Source organism: Suricata suricatta, chromosome 6 (genome assembly GCF_006229205.1).
Source record: "Suricata suricatta isolate VVHF042 chromosome 6, meerkat_22Aug2017_6uvM2_HiC, whole genome shotgun sequence".
NCBI classification, from domain to species: domain Eukaryota; kingdom Metazoa; phylum Chordata; class Mammalia; order Carnivora; family Herpestidae; genus Suricata; species Suricata suricatta.
The window spans coordinates 135578664-135597723 of NC_043705.1; the positions used below are offsets into that span (position 1 = coordinate 135578664).

The 19060-nt window shown below is 38.8% G+C and overlaps 1 protein-coding gene across 1 annotated transcript in view; it reads left to right on the top strand.

The window, feature by feature from the left end:
- The window catches only part of MARCHF11 (membrane associated ring-CH-type finger 11), a gene marked incomplete at its 5' end in the record, with an annotated part of 100396 nt that extends 88184 nt beyond the window's left edge, over positions 1–12212 (top strand). The window contains one exon of the mRNA XM_029941282.1: positions 11738–12212. Within this exon, the coding sequence (XP_029797142.1) occupies positions 11738–12060 (323 nt within the window). The remainder of the gene's footprint in view (positions 1–11737) is intronic.
- Between the last annotated feature and the right edge of the window lie 6848 nt (positions 12213–19060).

A 19060-nucleotide genomic window follows, 5' to 3' on the forward strand; every position in this document is an offset into this window, starting at 1 on the left:
CGATTCTTCTAGATGATGCTTCTGTGCACGACACAGAAGGTTGGGGACCATGGGTGTGCTGACAGGGAGCAGGAGACATGCTTGGATCATGAGGAACATAGAGAAGACCATAGAAATGAAGCCCATATGTATTTTCAGGTGCTTCCAAATAGGTAGAAATAAGGCGTTAAGAACAATTCTCTCCAATAATATCTAAGACTATGTTTTTTTCATCCAGGGACGATTCTAAGCACTTTTCCTCAAATTTCACTCTTTTTTTAAAAAAACTTTTTAGCATGTATTTATTATTGAGAGACAGAGCATGAGCAGGGGAGGGACAGAGAGAGTGGGAGACACAGAATCTAAAGCAGGCTCCAGGCGCTGCACGATCAGCACAGAGCCCGACACAGGGCTTGAACTCACAAACTGAGAGATAATGACCTGAACTGAAGTTGGATGCTTAACTGACTGAGCCACCCACGTGCCCCTAAATTTCACTCTTAATTCCCACAGTGCTCCACTAAGTGTAAGTACTGCTACTAGTATCATCTCAGAGATGAGAACATTTAAGGCCCCATTAAGTACTTTTGCCAAGTTCACCCAGATTGGAAGAGGGACTGGAGATTGGAATCCAGACCTTGTCATAAGAATATTTACGTGATTCAGTTCATTCTATTATTTAGTAGATACCCCTTCTTATATGCTGCGCTTGAATAGCTAATTTACAAAATATTGCTGTTTATTCTTGAAGTGAAACCATGTTAATTGCTGTCTCAAACACCTAAGGCATAACAATAAGAATAAATATTTATTTGAGGTATAGGGGATCTGATTTTAAATCACAAATGGAGAAAAATTGTCCCTAAAAATCCAAAGTAACATAGCTATTTTGTGAAGTCTCTACTCATTTATTCTAAATGAATGGATCCATGCAGAATATACAGAAGCAGTAGAGAATGGAAAATATTTAATAGAGCATGCTCAAAGTGATCTCTTTCTTTCGACTGATCCGAGTGAAACAATTGCCTGATAGGAATTATGTATGTAAACGATCACCTCTAAACCTTGGATTTTGTTGCTAGATCACAGAATAGAATATTAAGGAAACCTGAGCATTTTAATATTCAGGTTAAGAATTCCAATAATATTTTCAATTAAAAAATCTTACTGATGTGTGAATGAAATCAAAGAGTTAGAAAGTTTATTTATGTTTCAGTGGTAGCTTTTGTTTGGAATTTTTACCCACTGCCTGTATGATTTAATTGAAATGAAAAACAAAGCCAACAGAGATGAGATAGCCTATTACAAGTTGCAAAGATAAATAGAGTGTTAATTAGATATTTCGATTTAGATCTTTTTAAGTACTATTCTCACCCTGAGAACTTGAACAACCAATACTTATATGTTTTACTCTAAAGATTAATAAAATTGTGTTCTATGAGTTTGCAGTAGACACTTTGTCCATTGGAGAAGAGGAAAACTAGCTGTTTGTTTCTACTTGCCACTAGGAAAACTAATAGTCTCCACTAATAGTCTCCTCTAAGAACTGTTTTTAAATTTTTCTTATATTTTTTTTAAATTTTGAGAGAGAGAGAAAAAGAGATAGGTGGGGTGGAGAATCTCAAGCAGGCTCCATGCTTAGTGTGGAACCCAACTCAGGGCTCAATCTCACAACCATGGGATCATGACTTGACCTGGAATCAAGAATCAGATGCTCAACTGACTGAGCCACCCAGGCTCCCAGAAATATTTTTAATCCATATACTAGAGTGTGAGAAACAAATGGGAATCTACCAAAGTAGATTTCTAATTCTAAAAGCTTTAACACAGCAAATGGACATATAGGACTTTCTAACACAACACTATTACACTGGAGTTTGTGGAGTTGCTTTTACAAATTGTGAGGGTCACTGTAATTCTTTCCAATGTTTTCGTGTGCCCTTTAAGATAAAGACCAGAGGAGAACTTACCATCCCAGCCTCTGGTGTTATTGAAGAGATTTTGGTTCTATCTACTTATCTGCTTTGATATCCCTTGGACCAAAGAGGCACCAATGTGGACTGGCTTTGGCCAAGGAGGGCTCCTGAGGTCTGAGCTCTTCTAGAGCAAGCAGCCTGGATCAGGCATCAAAGGTCTGGCTCTGATTCTGGGCTCCAGCACTAACTAACCATGGACACTTGCACAAACCAGGTCACCTCTGTGGGACTCAGAGCCCTCATCCTGCAAAGCAAAGGGGTTGGATTAAATCATACCCAGGGTTTTCTAATTTTGAAATTCAGTGACTATGTCCACTGCTGATTCCATGACATATGACATTACCCCTTTGCTACAAGGTGTTTCATCTGTTCATGAATTGAACACAGACTTGAAGTTGCATTCAGCTGAAATTAAACTAGTTCTAATCCATGCTTCTCGTTATAGGAGGACTCTAGGATATCTTTGTCATTTATTTATAAGGGCATTGGGGTAATTCTTTTATTGAAATAACTATCTATAGGTGACTTTTTTCTCAAGCATTTTTGGGTAGAAGCTTAGATGATATAACAATTCTTCTTTCCAGTGAATTCTCTTAATCCTTTAAAAAAAACTAACTTATCGGGGCATGTGGGTGGCTCAGTCAACTAAGCATCTGACTTCAGCTCAGGTCATGATCTCATGGTTCATGAATTGGAGCCTCATGTTGGGCTCTGTGCTGACAGCTCAGAGCTTGAAGACTGCTTCAGATTCTGTGTCTCCATCTCTCTCTGTCCCTCCTTTGCTTACACTCCACCTTTCTCACTCAAAAATTAATAATAAATATTAAATTAAAAAATTAACCTATCATGTATTTTATAACATGTAACAAAGCTTGCAGCTTTTGAGGAATGTTCTGTGACTATGCCAAAGGTAGATTCAAGAGGCAGAACTAGTAAAGATTCAAAGATCAGGAGTTGGCTATTTACTAAGGAAGAAAATAAATCATTAAAATCATTGGTTGATGGATTGGCTTCTTAGAGCAGCAAGTAGTCAGCTGAATGGACAGCATCACTTTTATTCCCCCTGTTTTGCCTGGAAATAGAGAAAAATCTGTATCAGTCTCTTAGCCTTTCAGCCTGAGCGTGGTCATTGTGTGACCAGCTGGGTTCATGATTGTTTGATGCAGGCAGACAGTTGATGACCAGGCCAACAAGACCTCACGAGAGTTAGCTACAATTTACATGGACTGAAAATGAGTCCCAGTAAAGAATTTTAGCTCTTCTACCCCCTGCCAGGCCATGTGTATGTGTGTGTGCATGTGTGTGTGTGTGTGTGTGTTTGTGTGTGTGTGTACACCCATACATATACTCATGTATGTATGGAACATGGGCCCCAGTTCCTAAAACCTTTACATCTCTAGTCTTAGAGTGCATGTCTTAGTTTGGTATCTTAAGATATTACTCTACTAGTTTATTTTATTTCATTCTTAAGTTTATTTATTTATTTTGAGAGAGACAGCACATGGGGAGAGGAGAGAGAGCATCCCAAGCAGACACCATGCTGTCAGCTCAGAACCCTACTCAGGGCTAGAATTCATGAAACCCCAAGATCATGAGCTGAGCCCAAACCAGGAGTTGGACACTTAGCCAACTGAGCCACCGAGGTATCCCATTACTCTACCATTTTATTTTATTTAAAATTTTTTTTTTAATATTTTATTTTTGAGAGAGAGAGAGAGAGAGAGAGAGAGAGAGAGAGAGGAGACAGCATGAGCAAGGGAGGGTCAGAAAGAGAGGGAGACACAGAATCTGAAGCAGGCTTCAGGCTCTGAGTTAGCTGTCAGCACAGAGCCCAATGTGGGACTCAAACCCACAAATCGTGAGATCATGATCTGAGCCGAAGCCAGACGCTTAGCCAACTAACCCACCCAGGCGCCCCTACTCTACCATTTTAAAGAACAACACTTCGTTTTAGTGGCACCTTCATGACTAGACTTACATGGACTCTTGTTCTCCTTTACATTGTAAGCACGCCTACTTTCCTCTTTCTCATCCCCTCTCATTTCGCAAAGATTTATTGAGTTTCTACTATGTTTCAAGCATTGAAGCAGGAATAAGGTCTCTGTTATCAGGGAGAACACAGCTGATTGAGGTCACAGCCATATAAACAAATTATTCCAGTACCAGTAATAGGTAAAACAGGGCAAGTACTTCCTATTTGGAGTGGCAGAGGTAGGAGGGAAGGATTAATCCCAAGTGGGTCAGAGAAGAAATTATGAGAGAATATGGATCTTGAAGCATGTTTAATGATAGTTCATTGTGAAAATGTAGGAGCATGATCATTCTGGAGAATTCTCTGTCTTATGGGTTCATCTCAGACTTTCTAAGAAGATAGAATTAGCAGAATTTAGTGCATAGAGGCATCTAGGCGATTCCAAGGTTTTAGCTTAATTGACTCGGGATGGTCATTAGCTGTAATAGAGGTGGTAGGTCAGGAAGCAAATTCAACCTATGTCAGGACCTTTCAGAAGAGAGTGTGCTTCACTCCCCACCAGTTAGTAAACTATTATACACCGTATTAAAGTTTGGCTTTGCCATCTTGTTCTACCACCAGCCAGTGATGTCATCAACACTGATGATGATCGAGCAGCCACTGCCAATCCAGCACCACTGTGCTCTCTGTGCACAGGCTGAGGACTGCAGGTTTCGTTGAGCCGACAGGAGGACACAGAGAGTAGCTGGGTCATAAAACAGACGCTGTGAATTTTCCTTGGTGTACTCTCAGAGAAGCAATCACTTGGCGCCTTCCCTATTGAATAATCATTTCTTCATGTGTACTGTTACATACTCTGCTTTGGGCCTGGGGTGGGTCAGATCACCGGTATTTGGGCATTAGCCAGCCCCTAGTTGCAAGGGTTTTCATGCTGTGGGAACTTTGTGAATAATTCTTATTCTTATTACATTTCTTACACAGAAGATTTTATTACCAATAGTTTGAGCGTTTGAGCTCCTAAGTTTTATGATTTCATGATTAATCCGCCATTCTCAACTTGGTTCTGTGAACACACACACACACACACACACACACACACGTATATAAACACACATATATAATTTATAGTCAACAAGAGAAAAATTAACTCATTTTAAATAGATGTAAGTGCATTTTATGTGGGATATTTCTTTACATTATTTTTTCTGATATGGGCAACAGTGGATATACATTTTCACAAAAATCCTCATATATAATTAAGACATTGTAGTTCCCAGTTGGCTTTTAAGACCTCAATTTCTGATGGCTTTGTTGCATGAGTCTAGTGACTTCTGTGAGGATATATATATTCTTTCAATTTTCATCTCTGTAAATTTCATATTTTTGCATTTTTTTAAGCTCCACAACAAAAAGCATTCAGTATGCAAACAAGTAATCACTCATGTTTATTTCTTCAAGATTCATATTAACAAGACTCGGCACTGGGGGGATGATTTAAGTGTTTAAGTTGTTGACCTCTACACTAACATCTAAATTTCCATAACTCTCGGGCATTTAAATTTGGGGTAGGTTGGAAAAAATAAGCCAGAAAGATTAATGCATTTTATGACACTCCAACAAAGATTATGCAACAAAGGGTGTCTTGGACCACAGTCTCATTTAGTTGACCCTTCTTATACAACCATGCTCTGGTCTTCAAGTAGTGGAAATCAAGGAGTCAAAAATTGGACCATTTGGGGGCACCTGGGTGACTCAGTTGGTTAAGTGTCTGACTTCAGCTCAGGTCATGATCTCAGTCTGTGAGTTTGAGCCCCATGTCAGGTTCTGTGCTGACAGCCCAGAGCCTGGAGCTGCTTCAGATTCTGTGTCTCCTTCTCTCTCTCTGCCCCTCCCCTGTTCACCCTCTGTCTTTCTCTCTCTCAAAAATAAATAAGATTAAAAAAACTTAATATTTCCATTTTCTGAAATTGGTTCTAAACTGTTCTTAAGTGGGATGAAATGGAACCCAATGTTCCAATTCTTCTGTTGCATGCTGACTTCTCAGAATGACATAGGTTACATTTTATAGAGTATGTGTAAATTTCACTGAGAGAGATGAGCAGAGAGAAAAATAGATTTTAGCAATGGACATTGGTGAAGTTTAATCTAAAAATATTGAACATTTTCACTGTCAAGAGTCTTTTCTGACCAAATAGCTGATGTGCATTGCATGTTCTGTAGCTCATCCAAAGGTTGCTCTGAGTGAACAGTACACAGGGCTTTCACCTGTGTTCCTCTGTGGTTTCATCAGGACCTTGCACTTCTTGGGAAATCTCAGGACGGAGGCCGCTTCCCAGATGAAGCTCTCACCACTTACAGTGTTGTCTTTAACAACTTTCTTGTTAGAGAAAGAAGAGAAAGGAAGAAGAGGAGGGGACTGCTTCATTGGCCCTCTTGGAGATATAACAGTGTCAGTGACCCATAGGATATTAAAAATGGCAGTTAATTGTATAACTTTGCCAAAATCACAGTCTCCAGGACTTTACTCATGTTTTAAATGAGGGTGGTATAGGTCTACAAGGTCTGGCTTTGTCTGTTCATGCCTTTATAGCAAAATAACACAGGGAATTTATTTCTTATAGTTTTTGAGGACAGGAGGTCCAAGATCAATATGCTAGCATATACAGGGTCTGGTTAGGTCTCCGTGGTTTGTAGATAGTTGTCTTTCTCATATGTTCTCACATGGTCTTTCCTTGGTGTCTCTTCCAGATTATATAAGGGCATTAATCCAATCATGAGAACCTCACCCTCATGACTAAAACTGTCCTAATTACCCTCCCAAAGGCCCTACCTCCACATACCATCACATCAGGGATTAGAGCTTCAAGGTGAGAATTTTGGAGAGATACATTCAGTCCATAGCAAGAGTTCTTTTAGTTGATCTTCATTGTCTGATTAGGAGAGACTGCCTTACATTGGAAATTTAGCATGGATAGGACTATAGTATGCAAAGTTTGTATGTAGACAAATTTGAGCTCCAATTTCTGCTCTTATTCTTATATCTTCATGATGTTGGACAGTTATTAAATCTAAGTCTCATTTTCTTCAACCATGAAATTGTTCAATCATGGTGTCTATTTGTAGAGTTGCTGTCAAGACTAAATGAAAATCATGTGCATAAAGCACTTAGCACAGTGCTTGGCACAAAATAGATCCTTGATGAAAATTTAAGATTTGAAAATCAGCCAAACCTATTTGAACAAGAGCTGAGACTGGTAACATAAAAAATGAAATGAATTGATCAGTAGTTTGATTGTTAATATCAAAAGTTGTTTGCATTTGATTATAACTTTTGCAAGTTTCTGTTAATTGTAACACATTATTTGTGTTGCAATAAACATGGACAAGTGATGTGTGTGCATATGTGTGTACATGCTTGCACATGTGAGCATGTAAACATGGTACCTTAATGTTTCTTCCCCATTATTTATTTGGGAAATTAATTCATTTTCTACTACCATAGAGAAAATTCAACCAACATACCATGTACAAATTTGGGATATATTTTACCTACACATCAACACTCTACTTTTATTTCAGTGAAACCAGAAATATTTAAAGTTTCTCTTTTTTAAAAATATTATTCCCTAACGAAAATGTTCCTTTGAACATCAATAAGGTGATGCTCAAATTAAATGTTACTGGCAGGAAAATGATAAAAAACTAACAAACAAACAAAAACCGACCAACCAACACATACACACACATACATACTTACTGAACTCTCAATCCCCCAAATTCTCATAAATCACCCCTTGTTGACATCTGTGCTATTTAGTAATGTTGCATTAATATTTAAGATTTAAAATTTACATTTAGTATTTACATTTTATAGAAATTATCATTGCTTTTCCTTTCAGGTCTAGTGACTCAGATAAAAAAAATAAATCAAGGGAACCTGGGTGGCTCAGTCGGTTTTGCATCCGGCTTCGGCTCAGGTCATGATCTCACAGTTTGTGAGTTTGAGCCCTGCACTGGGCTCTGTGCTGACAGCTAGCTCAGAGCCTGGGGCCTGTCTTCGGATTCTGTGTCTCCCTCTCTCTCTGACCCTCCCCTGCGCATGCTATCTCTCTGTCCCTCAAAAATAAATTTAAAATTTTTTTTAAATTTAAAAAAGGGGAAAGAAAAAATAAATCTAAGCCTGTTTTTATATGACCTGAAATGCCAAGATGACAAATTCATTTTAAGGCTTAACTTATGGTATTACTCAGAGAGTGAAGGTACTGGGGGAAATGGATTTCTCAGTTCGGAAACAAGAGGAGACAAGATCATCAGTAAGAAAGCATGGCAGCATGAATGTTAGTAGTTGGATTTTCAACATATGGACTAGAGACTAGATTTGAATGAATCTTTACTCTTGGATTTTGATCATCTTAGTACCATATGTTCTCATTACCTCGAGTACAAAAAGCATTTGCTACAACTCTAGAAGATTTAAGGAAGAAAGGGAAGATGCACATTAGAGAGGACCTCAAGGGTGGGACAGCCTTCCTCCTATTTCAGGAAAATTTAAGCTTCTAAAGGGCAAGGAATAATGTTTAGCACTCATGTGAAATAAAACAAAATTTAAGCATCATTCATAACTTGAAATGCAATTAAGAAACAGCACATGGAGCTGAAAATTCAAGAGGACTGTGTTTTCATGAAAACTCCACGTAGCTCTCTCTCTGAATTCAGAATGTACTATAAAGACCTGTGGGATTTATTTCTGCACATTGGGTAGATTTATGTATTTAGAAAAGGGCTACAAGGAATGTATTCCCAGAAAATGACTTTAAGCTCTAGTAAATGATCTGATTTCTGACTTTTCAAAGGAAATCAATAAAAAAAAAAAAACAACAAGATCCTGTGAAATGAGTGGTTTCCTGGGGGTGAAGCTATCTCCCATGGCTGTACTTCTCCAGAGTGAACTTGTTGCAGGCTGCAATGGTTTTGTGATTAGTGTGGATGAATGTTTCTCATCACATAGATTCACTATTGGCTTTTTAATTAATAATAATATCTTGTGTTTATAGAACCACCATCTCAAGGAAGTTTGAGTGCATTATGATTGATGAATTTCAATTTGTCTTCATACTATCCTGCTGAATGTATAGATTAGGTACTATGATTGTGTTTTAATGAGGAAAAATAGAACCAGAAAACTTAATCATTGCCCACAGAGAATTAGAAGGCTAATAATAGAATCATCAATTACTATCTGGTAGTCTTTACTCCTCATTCTGGCTGTTTCCCCAGAATATCTGATCAGTTATGTCAAGTTTTCCTTAGAAAAATGGAGTTGATCAAAACAATCATTTGCAGTTGCTATGATATACTGAAGTTTCTATTTTGTCTCATTATTTTGGTGGTGTTACACAATTATTTATTATTTATTTTTATTGATTAAACCACATGCATGTTTTAAGTGGCCTTTGGAAACCTCTTAAATCATCCTTGGGATTCTCTTAAGTCGTGTGTGTCAGAAGTTTATATCCTGGTAAAGGAGTGATGTAAAACCTAAATCCTGATATTAGCTAGTTGTGATATTTTAAAAAATGGGGTCTCACCATCAGCTTCCTGCCATTGTTTTAGGTGACAAAAGAAATTGAAGTAATCCCCCCAACAAAACCATGTTCAAAACCCTCACTCATTGTACCTTTGGAAAGATTGCTATCATCCTTTAAATCACCCATTCCCCTAGCCTTAAAAACATGAGACTCTGATTTTTTTCCCCTTCTTGCATTACCATTTCTATTATAGTTTTTCTTTGACAAGTGTATTAGTCTGTCCTTCCTGTGTCCACTCTGCTGCTCACATGCAATGTGGTAATCTCCCTAGTTCAGTTGTCTGTGCCTCAATACATCTTAGATAAATTTTCCTAATAAATTCTCTGTAATTTTTGAAAGTATGAATTATCCAGGCACAAAAAAAAATACATAGAATATGTTGAACATCACCATCCAGCTTAAAAAATGTGATCTTAAAGGGGTGCCTGGGTGGCTCAGTTGGTTAAGTGTCAGACTCTTGACTTCAGCATAGGTCATGATCTCATCATGAGATTGAGCCCTGCATTGGGCTCCATGTTAATAGAACAGAGCCTGCTTGGGATTCTTTCTCTCCCTCTGTCTCTGCCCGCCCCTCCCACCCCACTCAAGCTCTCTTTCTCCCTGCTCTCTCAAAATAAGTAAATAAACTTTAAAAAAAAAAAGACTTTAGAGATACAGTCAAAAGGCCTATTTGAAGCCTCTTCTGGATCTCATTTCATTTCTTTCCACTGTCATGAATTTCATAATTATTTTTTATGCATGTTTTGATACTTTTTACCTATATATCTGAATCTGTAAAAATGAGTAGTATTTTTTTACCCCAATAATTTCTTTCTAAAACTTTCATTTTTTTTTTCCATACGGCTTTGAGAGTTTCTCTCTGTTAAGATTTATCCATGTTAGTGACTTTGTTCCCTTCAATTGTGTTGTCATGGTCCGCTGGATCCGCACAATACAATTTATCCATTCCTCTCCACACGTACTTTGAGATGGTTTGCTATTTTTCCCCCTCAAATACTAAAAATTACGTAATAAACATGTTTGAACATGCTTCCTTGTTCACATTTACAAGAGTTTCTCTAGGTCATGAACTCAAGGTCTACATCCTGGGACACAGGATCTGCTCACTTTCCAATTTGTCATTAAATGGTGCTTGTGGCCAACTGACACCCTCTACTTATGTGCTGTATTCCATCTAAAAAAAGACTTTTCATTCATCTCTCTATCTACTTTCAGTGGAATTTCATCCTCCTGAAGGAAAAGAACTCCTTCTCATTTCTCACTCTGAGGGGACCTCTCTCAGGGAATTTCTTTTTGTGAGGGGTCACCATTTCAAAAGCTTTTCGACCACACACTGAAATGCAAATGTATGAAAAAAGCAGGGTGTGGTGGGATCTGGACTGGATGGTAGAATGGGAGCCATGTATCAGGACGCCATATCCGATTTACAGACTGCGAGTTTATGGTCCCTGAGGTTCTTTTATTACCTTTTTATTTTCCTAGAGTGTCTCAGAAACGTGTAATCATCCAATTTACTGCATAGCAGCAAAGAGTAAGGTCTCTGGAGCCGGGCTGCCTGGGTTTGAATCCCAGCTCCACTGCTACTAGGTGTCTGTTCTTGAGCTCGTTCCTTGTTTGTAAAATGGGGGACATGCTCATACTCGTTTCATAAGGCTGTGGTGAACACTGGATGAGATAATGTACACGAAACTCTCAAGGTGCCTAATCCATTTTTGTTGAATTGCTGAAGACCGTGGAAAGAAGAAAAAGTTACCTCATACCTCCTCTGTGTCAGACATTGCTTTAGGAACTGGGAAGATGGTGGTGACTCTGTCTCTTTCCCAAATTAAGTTGTCAGTTGAAACCAAGCCCCTAACATAGTACATGGTCCACAGTGGGTACTCAAGTATATGATGAATGACTCAATAAACCTAATGGTTCTCTTAAGGCAACATAAGTGCCCACGGTGTGTTCTGAGCCATAATGGAGCAAGTTCATTATACCCGTGATAATTTTCCTCTATGCATGTCAGTGTGTTCTTATTCCTTGGATAGTGATTATTCCTGTTTCATATGGACAGTAGCTTGCCGTTAGCTGTGACATTTCAGTAGTCTGGATACCATATTTTTTTATGGCAATGAGTAACAGAGAATTGACTTTTCTTTAATCCCTTATTTGTATATGAAACAACATTCTTGACTTTTGATTATGACCAGCCTTTCTTCCCCCCCTTCCATTTTTAGGTCTCATTGTCCATGAAGGAGCTGCAGTTTACAGAGTGTTTAAACGCTGGCGGGCTGTTAACTTACACTGGGATGTATTAAATTATGATAAAGCCACAGACATCGAAGAAAGTAGCCGGGGAGAGTCTTCCACAAGCAGGACTTTATGGCTGCCGCTGACGGCCCTGCGGAACAGGAATTTGGTCCACCCAACGCAGTTAACTTCCCCCAGGTTTCAGTGTGGCTATGTGTTATTACACCTGTTCAACCGGATGAGGCCCCATGAAGATCTGTCCGAAGATAACAGCTCAGGGGAGGTGGTGATGAGAGTGACTTCTGTGTGACAGAAGCGTGGTGGGGACTACCCTGCACATCTTGGAATGTAATTGCAATGAATGGTGAAACCATAGCACTTCTAAAAACACACATCTATGAACTTTTTAAAATTTATGCTTTTTATATGAACATTTGAATTGCAAATACATTTTTCTGAAAAAAAAAAGAGTTCTCTGGTTCTTTGTTTTCTGATTTCTCACATCTTTTATAAGTTGGTACTTGAAATCATGATACATATAATTTAACTCTACTTGGTTCAAAGAATGATGGAAGTTATCCTGAAGGCTGAGACTATTTTTTCTTGCTTGTTTTAAATATATTTTTTATCACATGTTTTGCTCCATGTGTAGTTTTTCAGGCATGCACGAACGGAACTCTGTGGGCAGATGCCAAGATGCCAATGGGCTCGCAGTGTCCTGTGCTTTGCAGTGCTGCGGACTGGTCCTCTGCATGCCTCACGCCTAGTGCCAGGTGTAAACGGAGATTTTGCTGGGATGAAATAATCTGTCACTGGAACACAAGCTCTAGGAACGCTGGCTCGTTTTCTAGCTTGTGCAACAGTACAGAGAGCTTATCAACAGTTAAAGATGAGTGGGGAAAAAGTAGTCCTCCTCCAGGACGTATAACGTACTTCTGTTACATACAAGTAGGCAGGACATTCCGTACACGTACAACCCTAAAACGTCACCAAAACGTCATACCATTGCTCATGAAGGAATAATAACACCGCCTCACATTTGCATAACCCTCTTATAGACCTATGGCAGTCGTTTGGGTTAATTATTAGTGTCTTGATGTCTGTGAGCACTATCTTAATTACATTTTCTTTGTGTAAAAGCTTATATACCTACTTAATCATTTAAACACTAATCCTATTACTTGGTTTAATGAAGTCCTGGGAAATATATTCACCAGCAGCAAGAAGTGTTTGCTTTCACTAGATAAGTATTTTTTAAGTGAAAAGAGGAAAAGAAAAATGAGGCTATTGGCTCCCCAGGAACAGTTTGCTAACTAGTGGCACCTGGAGATTTTCCACCTTTTAATCCTCCTAATGGAGGGAAATGGCACATTTTAATGAACAATGACAGTAAATGAAGAGTCAGGCAATCATGCTTTCCTTTGGAACACGAGTTGAACATGTAAGTCATTTGAAGTAATTGAGTAGATTTTAAAGCATAGGAAATAAAAGGCTTTCCATTCTATTTTCTAAAAATGACCTGTGGATGATTCATAATAGAATAGTTAGTGTTTAAAGGAAGCACTGTGATTCCTACATGGCAAATCCCACCAAAACTAGAAATAGTAGTTTCCCAGTTTAAAAACTGTCACAAATGAGTTAAGGATGTGCTAATTTGCATAAATGGGAAGAAGGAATCAGGAAGTATGAAAGAAGGAGAACTCAACAGTGTTATGGGGAAGTTGTAGGAAATGAGAGTGATAAATATTCTCATTCTCTGTGTCGCTTGTTTTATTCTGACTGTGCTCCCTGATATTACACGAGCACAGTCCTGGGTCGACGCCGAGAGGTAGTGGTCAGTGCTATGAATTTGGTTTCGGTCTCTCAGAATCTTGTCACCTGGAACAGAAAAGCAGATTAATTACTGAAGAAACCAGGGAACGCCAGTCTGCTGTCAAAGAAACAACCCATTATCTGTACCCCATGGATGTTGATGTTTGTCCTGGGCAGTTTAATCATGATGAGGAGCCATCAACCACAACACGTTTAATGGAGAATAATTGTGGGAACTGTTCAGAGCATCACATTAAAAATACTGGATAAAGAGACAGACACAGATTAGATTATTGCTGCTCCATATTTAACAAGTCTGTCCTTCTAATTGGTGCACACTTTTGTATTCATACCAACTCAAAACAAAAAGTCATGGATGGGAAATGCCTCTCAGTGTAGGATGCACAAGGTGGAGATGTCACCAAGAGAGTGCACAGTGAGCTTGTCGGCCTGGAAGGAATATGCGTCCCTAGGCTTCTCCAGCACCTTGCCCTTTAGGTGTACATTTCATCTGTACCTCTGTTTCCCCTCATCACCTTCACACCTCCTAACACACACACACACACACACACACACACACACACACACACATCACACACCCACCTGAGACCTAAGTCCATCTTGAAATAAGGATCTGGCAGAATTTCCACTCAACAAAATGTACCCTCTGTGAAATGATTGCATAAAAACTCAGAAGAAGCACTCCGGGTGGGGGAGGAGGCATGCATTTATGGAATTGAATTCACTGCTTAACAATAATTAAAATTTTAATATGCAATATGAGTTATGATATAAACAACTAACTTACAGTTGCAAGTGCTGTAATTCAAACCTGGCCTCCCTTAAATATCAAAAGCATTAATGTAAGGAAATAAGTTGGAAATGCTTTGATTATTTAAAAAATCTTTCCCAATATTATAAAACCTGTCTCTTTTCAACCAGTAATTTGAAGGACATTTACGGAGTATCTTGTGTGCCAGATACTTTCGCAGTGGGCCACTGAATGACCTAGGTGGGCAGGGAGGCTGTAGGGACACAGTGCACTGCAGCATGTGTGACAGGATACAGGTGAGCAAATGAAGGTGGCAGATCAGAGGAGAGGTCAGAAATCCCTGGGGTGGCTGGGAAAGGAGTTACGGGGAGCCGACATTACTTGGGTGTTGAAACATGAGCAGGAGTTTACCAATCAGACAAATGGAGAAGCAATTTTGGGAATGGCTCCTTGGGGGTAAAAGAGAGGTCTGTTTCAGTAATGATGAGAAGTTTCTCATTGGTGGGGGCAGAAAATACCTGTGAACACATGATCCATCTCTTTGGGGTTGACTACGTAGTGGGGTCTGAACTCCACAGGCAACCATGAGAAGATGGTGTTCAAGCTTCAGGTGGTAAGAGTTGGCAAGGTCATTGCTGGGGGATAAATATCCCCCTCTAACCCAATTCCTGTGGGCAACACTCTCTGTTCTCAAGGTAGGGCTAAAATAAAATGGACTGTGGTCATACCCCCCAATGAGTTTGGAGAAATCCTACCAAATCCTACAAAATAGCAGGCAGCAATCACACACAGGTGCTACTGCTATAAATTAAATAGTGCAGTAGAAATATTGGGGGCACTGAGTGGGATTTCTTCCCCTCTCTCAGAAGACAAGAAAACTCATAATTCTGAAGAGGAAAGCACATCATAGATCTTGTGAAGTAGAAGATAGTGTCTCTATTATTGAGAATACTCCCAAACACTTCTCAGAATAAAGATTATCATCTGATTTTTCTTAAACATGATTAATATTTTGTATTCCATATGTCTCATTAACTAAATAGATGCCAAAATAAAGCAAGCTGTCTTTATTGCTTCTGTTTCAGTCTAAGACTATTATTCTTTTCCTTTTTGGGTCTTTTTTTCACATTATTAACACAGTTCATTATTTTTGATAGTGTGCTAATCATTCCTCCCTTATCTATGGAGTGAAACAGCAAAATTAAGTTGACTTTGCCAATCCAGAATTAGATCAGCAATCATCTAATAATTGATGTGTCATTTTACACAAAGGTCATAATTTGTCCATATGTTCTCTTGTAGCTTGCTTTTTCAGTATTTGCAAATTTTAATGAAGGTAGACTACAAATATCTGATGATTAAATTTCTTCTTTCCAAGGTCATCATTTATCAAACTTCAGGGGCAATATTTAGTCTTGTATTTTCAAAACGTGTTTGCCTAAATGATATAATATAAAAATAATTTGACATCCAATATATGAAGAAATAATTGGTTTAAAATCTTAAGAAAATACTTGAGGCAATTAGTTCAATCCCATTTTATCAGCTCAGGAAAAAAAAGCTCCCATAATGTGTGTGTAATACAGAATTGCAGCAGGTGCTATAATTTATAGCAAAGCTCAAAGTTCCAGGTCCCAGTGGAAACTAGAGATTAATTAATTACCTCATAAAGATGCTATTTTATACACCGTGGATTTATCTAATAAATTAGTCAAAGACTTCAAAGTTATTTTAAGGAATTTTCCCCCTAGGAAGTATAGACACTGGGAGCCAGTGGGAGAATGAAAACTATGCATGATTTCCGGTAAAATTTTGGTGATGCGTTTTTTTTCTTTTTTTTTTAGAAAACACGTCATAAACGTTACCCCAAAGCATTTGATATTGATTTTCCAAAACAAGTTAGAGGTCACTTAATTTTCTTGTAACTGCTTCATATTTCTGAGAACTTTTTCTACTTACAACATGGCCTTTCAGGAGAAAATTATCTATTTCTAGTGCTGCAAGTAGAAAAAAGAGATTTGCTGCAAAATACATAGGAAATGGAGCCTAATGAGTGTAGGGTGGAAATGGTGACAAAGGTGCTTTAAAATCCTGCTCGATGCAGCAGTCAAGCAGGAACGTCCCATCTCAGCTGCCGGACCCCAGAAGGGACATCCGCTGTGAGTGCCTGGAACCAGGGGGAGAAATGTCTCATGCCGTCATACCTCTAGTTCCTTATCACAGCTGTCCTAGGGCTTTGGGAACACAAGAGTTCTGCCCAGAAGCTGTTATGACAATAAGGACAATGTGGACAGAATCTGGAAATGCTCTGTGGGACATGCTTCCCATGATACTCTTAGGAAAGTAAAGATTTAACAATGAGAAAGAGCCAAAGCTCTTTCAGAGACCAGGAGAAGAAAAAGTGACACCATTGAACACCATTTAACTTCACAATGTGATTAGTTTTGTTAGCTGCAGCTCTCAGGGCACTAACTTCTCTACCTCCCCTTTTTTATTCGTTACTCCTGGCTTGGACAACAAAGTGACACCATCACCATTATGTCACTGTTCAGAGTATCCTGCCCCAGGCACACAGTGAGGCTCCTAGTTGCTCTTGTTGGGTAGATTGCTAAGGACCAGCTCCCCACATGGGCTGGAGAGACTGTCCCCCAAAAAAGGATAAGGAAAGAATCAGAAGAGGCAGCCACAATGGGAGGACAAGAAAAAAATGGGCCACAGAGGCAATAAGCCCAAGGGATTGCTCCTGAGGTGACAGTGAGGGGAGTCTGCCTGGGAACAGAGAATAAAAGATAAGCTGAGAGCACCAAGTGTATGATCTTAGGCAGTTTAACGAAGCGGTTTAAGCACTTTGATGCCAGAAGTGAGAATTTAAGAAAAGGATGCATAGAAAGGACGGATGACCCAAACCTAGTGTTCAGAGAAAGTTTCCTGAAGAAGGTAACCTCCGGACCAAGATGTTCCTGACTTTACTCTCCCTCACAAGAACAATGAACAAATCTTCAAAAACAAGACACCACTGGGAGAATCCTAGAATATGGGGTGAGGCCAAAGCGTCCCCTACACCACATGGACCAGGACTGACTGCACCGGCCAGCCTGCTGGGCTTTCATTTGACGTTCCACTGAAGTGATAGATAAACTTAGGGGCACATAGACAATGTTGAGTCTTTCAATACGTTAACATTTACATGGGATTTCATTTTTTTAAGTCTCAACCACGTCTTAACATTTTAAGTGTGGAGTTAGTTACTTTATCTATTTTGTTAAAATTATTCTAAATATTTCATGGTTTTTTTGTAGATCATGTTTTATCTTGTATAATTATTTTTCGCTAGAAGGTAGTAATATATTGGTTTTTCTATGTGGACCTTGTATCCTGAGATCTTGTAAATTCCTGCATTATCTCAAAGGTTCTTGTTGGTATTGTCCTGGTGTTCTCTATATTCACAGCCATATCTGCATCTGGAAGCAATAACTATTTTTCTTTCCATTTTCTAAATTTGAGTTTAATTTTATCTTCTTTGGATTCTTCTATTTAATTTATTTATTCTACTTTTTACTTTATATTTTTAGAAAGCAAGAGTGAGAACATGAGTGGGCCAGAGGGCCAGAGAGAGGAAGAGAGAGAATTTTAAGCAGGCTCCACACTTAGCATAGAGCTAGATGTAAGGCTCCATCCCACAATCTTGGAATCATGGCCTGAGCCAAAATCGAGTCAGACACTCAACCAACTGAGCCACCCTGGCACCTCAGGTGGGGGACTGTCTGGCTTCTTAAGGTGAGGGTTTAGATCATGGAATTAAAAGCTTTCTTCTTTTCTAAAATAAGCACTGAAAACTACAAATTTCTCTCTAAATGACATTTTAACAGCATTTCATATATCTTAACATACTGTTTTCCCTATCATCCTATTTAAAATACTTTATAATTTCCCTTGTGGCTTCTTCTTTGATCCATAGAGTATTTAGAACTATGTGGTTCATTTCAAAATATTTGTAGACTTTCTAGATCTTTTTGTTATCAATTTATAAAATTTATAATTTAATTCATTGTGGTTAAAAAGATACTTTGTATGACTTAAATCCACTGAACTTTATTGAGATGATTTTATGGTCAAGTATATGGTCTTTCTTAAGTGTATCATAAATCTGCTGCTTTATAAAATAAGCCAACTCAAAGCTTAGTGGTTTAAAAATCATAATTCTATTTTTGACGATTCTGTTGGTTGTCTGGGTGATTCTTCTGCTAATTTCTTTTGATCTCACTGAATTCAAATAAGCATTGGGGGCTGGGCTTATCAGGGACACTGGCTTGGTTGGGCTTTTATCTTTTTTTATTTTATTTTATTTATTCTAGAGAGAGTGAGAGAGAGCATGAGCGGGGGAGAGGGGCGGAGGGAGAGAAAGAAAGAATCCTAAGGAGGTTCAACATTCACTGCAGAGCCTGACTTGCAACTTGACCCCTCCACACTGGAATCATGATCCACGCCAAAATCATGAGTTGGACACTCAACCAACTGAGCGACCCAGGGTCTTCTGGGTTTCTCTTGCAGTCTCAGAGGTTGACCTTGGCTTTCTTATGGCACAGCTGCAAAAGTGGGGCAACAAAGTGGCAAAGTCTATGAGGCCTTGACTCATAAGTGCTAGCATCAATTCTGGCATACTTTATTGATTAAATCAGATCACAAGACTAGCTCAAATTTTAAAAAGTGGGAAAATAGATTCTGC